This window comes from Doryrhamphus excisus, chromosome 7, assembly GCF_030265055.1.
Source record: "Doryrhamphus excisus isolate RoL2022-K1 chromosome 7, RoL_Dexc_1.0, whole genome shotgun sequence".
Taxonomy (NCBI): Eukaryota; Metazoa; Chordata; class Actinopteri; order Syngnathiformes; family Syngnathidae; genus Doryrhamphus; species Doryrhamphus excisus.
In genome coordinates this window covers 11,398,882-11,408,627 of record NC_080472.1, presented here as the reverse complement: position 1 = coordinate 11,408,627, position 9,746 = coordinate 11,398,882, and the positions used below count along the sequence as shown (strand labels likewise).

The following is a 9,746-nucleotide window of genomic DNA, read 5'->3' as shown; positions in this document are numbered from 1 at the left end:
GGAGTTACGATGCATCCTTTTCACAACAGGCTGCAGTCACAGGCAGCCCCATTACGGCGGCGAGGCGCTGGTGGTTCTAATTTATTTGTGATGGCACGCCACAGAGCAATCAACGTATGGGAAAGGTGGAATTCAAAATGATTACATTTTATTTGGAGAATATACTGAAAGGCAATAAAATAATGAGCACCTTGCCAAAAAAAACCACCGGTCCGCACTTTGGAGACCCCTGATGTAAACAATAGAGAGGTCTTTACACAGGCACTTGGTGCTCAATGTTGTCAGTGTTTTATGTGCGGAGAAATGGTTCCAGCATGTCAGAAAGTATTAGAGCGCCGCTCCCCGCGCGGAGCCTCCGACTCTGGCAGCTATTACATTTATGATTTGACTCAATATCACTCATGGCTGTCTGCTGTTGTAAATCCTGCATAATTACCCATCAAAAGGATATAACAGAACGTTCTGGAGTATCTTTTATGATGGAAAAAGGTTGCCTTGCCTGGCTTTGTTTCCTTCTGAGAGAGACCTTCTGTATGTGATTAGTCCAGGGCAGTTCCAAAACTTTTCACACCAAGTACCAGCTCGATATTTTGATTTGCTTTGCACGTACCAACTAATGAGAATATTCAGCACAGGACATTGCAGCAATGTTTTGTAATGTGGATTTTGACAATTATTTCATGCATTCGTCCATCTATTTTCCGTGCCGGTTGTCCTCACTGGGGTCAGTCATACTTTAGATTACATTAAACTTTATTGTTATTGCTCATGTCGCTGGTACAGGGCAACAAAATACAGTTAGCATCCAACCAGAAGTGCAAATTTATATATACCTTATTAGTAAATAAATGAAGAAATAGAATAGAGCTGTAAATGGACAGATATATGTACAGGCTATGACGACATACTTATTGGTAATTTAAAGCCCCCGTTGACACCCTATGTCGGGGGTCTCAAACACGCGGCCCGCGGGCCAAATGTGGCCCGCAGAACACTAGTTTGAGGCCCCCGCCCTGATATGAAAGTTCAATGTTAGTGCGGCCCGTGAAAGTTTGATATGGATGCTGTATGGTATCATGTACCCAGAAAAAATTATTACGTTTGATTCATGTTCATGTTAAAGGTTCAATAACTGTAAATAGTTATCCTCCCAATCCATGTGGAAGTGGTAAGTTTTTGGCTTTTTAAGTTGAAAGGAAATAACTTGAGTTTAGGTCGCTAGCTCTCTAGTTTGTGAGTTAGCATGTGTCTCAAGACCCTGCAGTTGCGCAATATGTTGTAAATAAAAAGAGTATAAATGTGACTATAGTCGTGTTTTGTCATGTCTACAGGGCTCTAATAATGCTTTGTTCATTTTAATCTGAAAGAAAAATCATTTGTCTACCCACCAACTATATGTGGTTTCTTAAGTTTTTATTATTTGCCCTTTTATTATTATTATATTTATTTATTTATTTATTGCTGATTGATTGATTGTCTTTATTCTTGATTTGTATATTTATTTTTCATCTTATTTTGTGTAGAAAAATAAAAAGTAAGATATTTGAGAACAGTGGAATGTTTTATCAGAGCTTTTCTTGTAGAAAATTGGAACCAAAGCAAAGTTTTTTAATTTTTTTTGTTTTTAATAAATGTGTTTTGGTTTTTTTTTGGAAAACCTGATGCGGCCCAGTCTCATCCAGACCCGAGCTCCAGTGGCCCCCATGTAAATTGAGTTTGAGACCCCGGCCCTATGTTGTATACCCGTGTACCATCAGTGGTACATGTGCCACAGATTGAGAACCAATGTTCAGCAGCTGTAATGGTATTGTTCTGCATAGCAAACAAAGACGCTAATCTAAAAGTAGTCATATTGCTACACTTAGTACATCATAATAAGACTATTATTAATAATTAATAATTATAATTTACCCCATTATCTATGCAATTGTCATCATAAAACCCTCATCATGATGCAAGTATAGTAGATATTATAGTAGATATTATAGTACCACAAATGTCATACTGTGTTGAACATGCTAAATGAAATGCTAAATAAAATACTTATAACGTGAAGCCAAAGGTTGGTCGACTCACCCTGGAGGCAGGCTTGTGTGCGGCGTGTCCGTGGGGCAGGTAGCAGAGCAGCAGGGACGTCAGCAGGTGACAACAGGTGAGCAAAAGGTGAAGATGAAGTGACGACGACAACATGGTGCTCTAGCTTCCCCACCCCCGAAAACGTCACCTTGTCACTTGCCCTTCTTAATTATTTACAATATTCTTCACGTCACTCGTCACATAATAGTGCCACGCGTGGGTAGACCATGGTTCTCGTGGGGTCTCGTGGGTTCTCTTGGGTGTGGGCTGATGTCGTATCCACAAACTCAGAAGCTCGTCACGTGCACAGGTTGACTTTCCCGGCCGAGTCCATTGCTCAGTCTTTTAAAGAACCCGAACGGTGAGTGACGTGCCAGCGTGGCCAATGGTGGAGGGGCTCATATGGAAACCACGCCCACTCTTGTACCAATGGTGCCGAGCGACAAGAGGAGGAAAGTCAACAGCTCAGTCTCCCACTTCCACTGCGTTTATTTCCTGCTCAAGGATGCCAGTTAGTTAGCAACACGATGCTAAAAGTCACTTTGTGGGGGAGATGTGAATCTTATATTGTTGTTGTCGTGTTTGAAACCAAATTGATGAACAATTCCATCATTTATGTGTGAGTAATGCATGCATTATTTCTATGAAGGAGTGACTGCTCACATCTTTTGGTATATCTTGACCATGGAAACCAACACACTTAAAAATAATAATGGTCAGTTTGAATTGGTATTGATTTAACAATATTTCTGACATTTAAGTTGAATAGAATCATTTATTAGCTTTGGGTCTTTCCCGCAATCCAGTGCCATATTTCTTTTCTTTTTTAATGTTTTGACTTTTTCTCTAAATGTTTGTTTATAAAACAACAAGAAAAATATATTTGTCAAACTCGGGATATTTAATAATTAGGATGAAATTCTTGGCATATGTCCACCAATTTACCATACATCCTTTCTCCTCATTATCCTTGATGCCAAATAAAATGCCAAAAAAGTATTTTTATTTTTATTTTTATTTTTATTTTTATTTTTATTTTTATTTTTATTTTTATTTTTATTTTTATTTTTATTTTTATTTTTATTTTTATTTTTATTTTTATTTTTATTTTTATTTTTATTTTATTTGTATTTGTATTTGTATTTTTATTTTTATTTTTATTTTTATTTTTATTTTTATTTTTATTTTTATTTTTATTTTTATTTTTATTTTTATTTTTATTTTTATTTTTATTTTTATTTTTATTTTTATTTTTATTTTTATTTTTATTTTTATTTTTATTTTTATTTTTATTTTTATTTTTATTTTTATTTTTTTTCCTCTTTTCTTTCTTTTTTACCATACATCCTTTTTCGTCATTGTCCTTGATGCCAAATAAAATGCCAAAAAAGGTAATTTTAAGTCTTATTTTTATTTTTATTTTTATTCGTCTTTTTATTATTTTTTTTATTCATCTTTTTATTTTTTTCCTCTTTTCTTTTTTTCTCTCTTCTTTTAATCTGAGGCTTGTTGTTTTCGATTAAGTCCAGTAATTGTGAGTCTGGTGCTTGTGTCGCTCACTGAAAATTACTGAGACGTAGTGACCAGTGTAGAATACTACGTATCATTCACTGCGTTTTTTAATGTGGCTTTTATGTATCGGTTTATCATTCATAACCCTGATTTATCAAATATGATTTATCAATATATTCCTATAGCAAACTGCTCTAAAACGCTTCAAATGTCGACATGAGTGCAGGTGTCCAAATTCAGTCTTCAGGAAGAGCCGAAAAGGGGCCATCCGGTCACCCTCTCTACCCCACCCCTCCAGTAGTCTCCCCCTCTCAAGTCTTTGTCCCCATAGATCGGCCATGACAGTACAGCAGCTTGGTGAAGGGCCTCGTAATTAGAGATATTGAGCTGCTGGAATTGGCACAATTAGGGTCAGAATTAACGATTTCTACCAGAGGAGGAGGAGACCCTCTCTGGAGGGGGGAAGGGGGGGCAGGGTCACAGTCGGGTGATGGGACAATTTAGGGTTTCTTTGATGAACTCAAGACTGCATTCTTGTTTGTGGTTAGGAACCCTTAGTGGAGGGATGCTCCAACCTGACCCCGCGCCATCCCGCCAGACCCCGCCCAGTGCAGAGATGGCGTGGGATGTGAGGACGAGGAGCCAACAGGAGTGTCTCAAGGAATGTTAACGAGATCACTTTATATGTGATCCTACGCCCGCCCCCTCACCAGGCCCCCGCAAAGGTTGAAGTTAGCCGAGTGTAAGGCTGTTGTAGGCAAAGCAACACTTGAATTCTGGCCGAGCATGAAAGAAAATGTCCCACGAAAAAACAAAGAAGGAATGACAAAGAACGCTGAAAAGAAAACGTACTTTCCAATTACCGAACACCGCCACCCCCTCCCTGCCCCCGACACAAGACAGAACCCACCGAGATCCTTGAGATAGATGTTCATCATGATACTGTGTTAGCATTAATATTCCGCAAATAATATAGTATACTATCAGTACGATAGTATTGTATGGTATCTTAGTTGGTACATAGCAGTGGTCTCTCCGGTCTCTCCTCGTTGTCCGATACCACCTAGCATCATATAAACCACCTAGCATCATATATACCACCTAGCATCATATAAACCACCTAGCATCATATAAACCACCTAGCATCATATATACCACCTAGCATCATATAAACCACCTAGCATCATATAAACCACCTAGCATCATATAAACCACCTAGCATCATATAAACCACAGAGCATCATATAAACCACCTAGCATCATATAAACCACCTAGCATCATATAAACCACCTAGCATCATATAAACCACCTAGCATCATATAAACAACCGAGCATCATATAAACCACCTAGCATCATATAAACCACCTAGCATCATATATACCACCTAGCATCATATAAACCACCTAGCATCATATAAACCACCTAGCATCATATATACCACCTAGCATCATATATACCACCTAGCATCATATATACCACCTAGCATCATATAAACCACCTAGCATCATATATACCACCTAGCATCATATAAACCACCTAGCATCATATAAACCACCTAGCATCATATATACCACCTAGCATCATATAAACCACCTAGCATCATATAATCCACCTAGCATCATATATACCACCTAGCATCATATAAACCACCTAGCATCATATAAACCACCTAGCATCATATATACCACCTAGCATCATATAAACCACCTAGCATCATATAAACCACCTAGCATCATATATACCACCTAGCATCATATAAACCACCTAGCATCATATAAACCACCTAGCATCATATATACCACCTAGCATCATATAAACCACCTAGCATCATATAAACCACCTAGCATCATATAAACCACAGAGCATCATATAAACCACCTAGCATCATATAAACCACCTAGCATCATATACATAAACCACCTAGCATCATATAAACCACCTAGCATCATATAAACCACCGAGCATCATATAAACCACCTAGCATCATATATACCACCTAGCATCATATATACCACCTAGCATCATATAAACCACCTAGCATCATATAAACCACCTAGCATCATATATACCACCTAGCATCATATAAACCACCTAGCATCAATAGTAGGTCACATGGGCATCAACAATATTACCACTTTCAAAAAAAAATGTTTTTAATTTTTTAATTTAATTTTTTTCCTCATAAAGTTAGCATAATAATATGGTATTCTCGTAAAAAGATTACGTAAAATTACTGCTGAGTTTTCCATTTATGCTCTTTTGCAGTTTTGTGTTAAATTCTATTTTTAGAATCTGGTTCATGGCTGGATGGTGGTCGAGTGGTTAGCACGCAGACCTCACAGCTAGTAGGAGACCAGGGTTCAATTCCACCCTCGGCCATCTCTGTGTGGAGTTTGCATGTTCTCCCCGTGCATGCGTGGGTTTTCTCCGGGTACTCTGGTTTCCTCCCACATTCCAAAAACATGCTAGGTTAATTAGCCACTCCAAATTGTCCATAGGTATGAATGTGAGTGTGAATGGTTGTTTGTCTATATGTGCCCTGTGATTGGCTGGCCACCGGTCCAGGGTGTACCCCGCCAGCTGGGATAGGCTCCAGCAACCCCCGTGACCCTCGTGAGGAGAAGCGGTAGAAAATGAATGAATGAATGAATGGTTCAGGTCAATTAAAAAAACAGCCACGTGCTGCAAATGGCCCCCAGATGGCATTTTGGACACCCCTGCTTTATAGGGTGTTTCGCCCAATCATCACCAAATTTGGTCCACACACTAAAGCAATGACAAGCAAATGGAAAACATGGCCGCCATGAGGTAAAACATCTTTTATGGGGACGAGTGGGACTTAGCAACTATTTGTCCAGAAGTCCTTTGTCATTTGTCTAATTATTTATATTGTTTTTTTAAATAATTTCCATATAATTTAATGAAATAGCGAAGTGTACTAACATCATATACTCTCCAGTCTAGTCCAGTCTTGTCCACACAGGACCCGTCCGGTCCTCTCTGGACCCTACCAGTCCTGTGAAGACTCAGACCTTTGCTTGCCCCCAGTTCACATTTCCAGCTTTGCTTTGCCAACAGAAAGGTTTTCTGGACACATTCAACCATTCCCCCTTTTTGACCCTTTCTCCAAACACCCACCCCCCCGTCCCCAGGGGTGGTGCCTTGTGTGGGCACAGAGGTCCCACAGACAGGCAGAGCTGTTAATTCAATCAGCGCAGCTCTATGCTCAATTAGGCATCCATAAGGGCCGGGGATGGGCACAGGGGCCCTGTGGAGGGCAGGGGGCGCCCCCGTCCCCGGGAGCTTTTAATTGTGGTTGACAGTGTGTAAACAGAGAGCTGAATAGCACGGCGCAGGTGTGGGACACCCGTGTCCACACTCAGTAGTCCTTTTCACACCCCCGACACTTTGTTTTTAGCCTCTGGCCAAGCTGGGACCTTTGACCTCTGCAACTGTTGATTGATTAATTGGCGCCATTTAGGAACACGTACGTACTTTTACACGGCAACAAAACGTACCCCGTTTTTCCATCACAGCTGTCCCTCGACACCATGTTGCGCTTTTTCAAAATAGAGGACATTACTTCATAAAATATTGCAGTTTCAAAGTTGACTATTAGTTTTTTATTTTGCATTACATTAAGCATTTCCAGCATTGAAATGTCTCAATAATAAAATATAAGAATAGAGAACAGGCTGAATAGGTGTAAGATATGCTAACACAATGCTTATTCAGCTACACAAAAAATAAACATGAACACAAAAGGTGTCCAGCAGGGGTCTCAAACTCAATTTATCTGTGGGCCACTGGAGCTAGGGTCTGGGCGAGACTAGGCCGCATCAGGTTTTCCAAAAAAAAAAACACAAAAAAATGCATTTATTAAAAACAGAAAAATGAATAAACTTTGCTTTGGTTCCGATTTTCTACAAGAAAAGCTCTGATAAAACATTCCACTGTTCTCAAATATCTTAATTTTTATTTTTCTGCACAAAATAAAATGAAAAATAAATAAAAAAAAATCAAGAAGAAAGAAAATCAACCAATCAGTAATATAATATAATAATAATAATAATAATAATAATAATAATAATAATAATAATAATAATAATAATAATAATAATAATAATAATAATAAAAGGGCAAATAATAAAAACTTAAGAAACCACATACAGTTGGTGGGTAGACAAATGATTTTTTTCAGATTAAAATGAACAAAGCATTATTAGAGCCCTGTAGACATGACAAAACACGACTATAGTCACATTTATACTCTTTTTATTTACAACATATTGCGCAACTGCAGGGTCTTGAGACACATGCTAACTCGCAAACTAGAAAGCTAGCGACCTAAACGGTAGCCTTCAAGTTATTTCCTTTAAACTTAAATAGCCAAAAACTTAGCACTTCCACACGGATAGGGAGGATAACTATTAACAGTTATTGAACCTTTAACATGAACATTAATCAAACGTAATAATTTTTTCTGGGTACATGATACCATACAGCATCCATATCAAACTTGCACGGGCCGCACTAAATGTGGCCCGCAGGACACTAGTTTGAGGCCACCGCCTTGACATGAAAGTTTAATGTTAGTGCGGCCCGCGCAAGTTTGATATGGATGCTGTTATCCTCCCTATCCGTGTGGAAGTGGTAAGTTTTTGGCTTTTTTGAGTTTAAAGGAAATAACTTGGAGGCTACCGCTTAGGTCGCTAGCTCTCTAGTTTGCGAGTTAGCATGTGTCTCAAGACCCTGCAGTTGCGCAATATGTTGTAAATAAAAAGAGTATAAATGTGACTATAGTCGTGTTTTGTCATGTCTACAGGGCTCTAATAATGCTTTGTTCATTTTAATCTGAAAAAAATCATTTGTCTACCCACCAACTATATGTGCTTTCTTAACTTTTTATTATTTGCCATTTTATTATTATTATTATATTTATTTATTACTGATTGATTGATTTTCTTTATTCTTGATTTGTTTATTTATTTTTCATCTTATTTTGTGTAGAAAAATAAAAATTAATTAATTAAAGTATTTTGGAAAGCGCTATACAAATAAAATGTATTATTATTATTATTATTATTATTATTATTATTATTATTATTATTATTATTATTATTATTATTATTATTATTATTATTATTATTATTATTATTATTATTATTATTATTATTATTTGGACAATGCAAGCTCAATCCTTCTGTGTTAAGTGTTTACATTTAAAAAAATACTTATTTTAACTTGAGACCTGTAATAGTTAATCATTTGTTATCATCAGCAAAAACAAAATCGGCCCAAACAAAATCGGTCATCGGCTAAGGGTGATGGAAAAAAATCGGTATCGGCATCGGCCGATAAATGTGACTATAGGGGTGTTATTTCGTGTCTGGAGGGCTCTAATGACATATTCAGATGGTAAGATTTCTGTACAAAAGTACAAAAATAAGTAAGCCTACTTTGTGGAAATTCACTTATTATGATGAACGACGGATTACTGAGTATGCATGTCTCGAGATAATTCCAAGATAAATATAATTCCATATAATTACAGGCCCACTTCCGATCTGTTTCCATGATTAGTTTGACCCAAACGTTCCTGTAGGAAGTCGTCTTTACTTTGTCCTCATTTTAATGTGGCGCTCATGTAATGTACTATGTACTATATACTATGTACCATATACTATATACCATGTACTACAACTATGTAGCAACTACAGACAGTAGTAGCTGAGTAGTGTACACTGAATTGTCAGCAATATGTGGCTTAGTAGTGTGCGTACTGAGCATAGACTTTTACCCAATAAATGCAGTAAATACCCAGTAAATACTGTACTGTATAGTGTACTGTATACTACCTAGCAGAGCATTAGGATAGCTTTTAGGATTTAGTGGACAGAAATGTAATCGACACCCTGGTTGTTTGTTCTCAAGCCTGATTGGACGATAAGAGATGCATTCAATGAAGCTGATTCCGTGGGAATTTTTTTTTGTGTGTTTCTGGAAATAGCACAATAACAATCACGTGAGTTGAGTACTAAAAAATACTGTTACTTTGTACTAAACTTTTACTCAACACAGTCGAGTCTAATGACTTATCAGACAAGTCCTTAGTCATCAACGGTGTTGTCAAGTCAGTCCAAAGTCATTCAAATT

The 9,746-nt window shown here is 37.5% G+C and overlaps 1 protein-coding gene across 5 annotated transcripts in view; it reads right to left on the bottom strand.

Annotated features, from left to right (window-relative positions):
• smoc1 (SPARC related modular calcium binding 1) overlaps window positions 1-2,763 on the bottom strand; it is a 39,648-nt gene extending 36,885 nt beyond the window's left edge. For 2 of the 5 annotated variants that reach the window (XM_058078486.1, XM_058078487.1), the window contains exon 1: window positions 2,077-2,761. In XM_058078486.1, coding sequence (XP_057934469.1) covers window positions 2,077-2,190 — 114 coding nt within the window. In that variant the 5' untranslated portion in view covers window positions 2,191-2,761. Of the gene's footprint in view, window positions 1-2,076 lie in introns of all 5 variants that reach the window. The other 3 variants (XM_058078485.1, XM_058078489.1, XM_058078488.1) reach the window with 3 other exon arrangements.
• Between the last annotated feature and the right edge of the window lie 6,983 nt (window positions 2,764-9,746).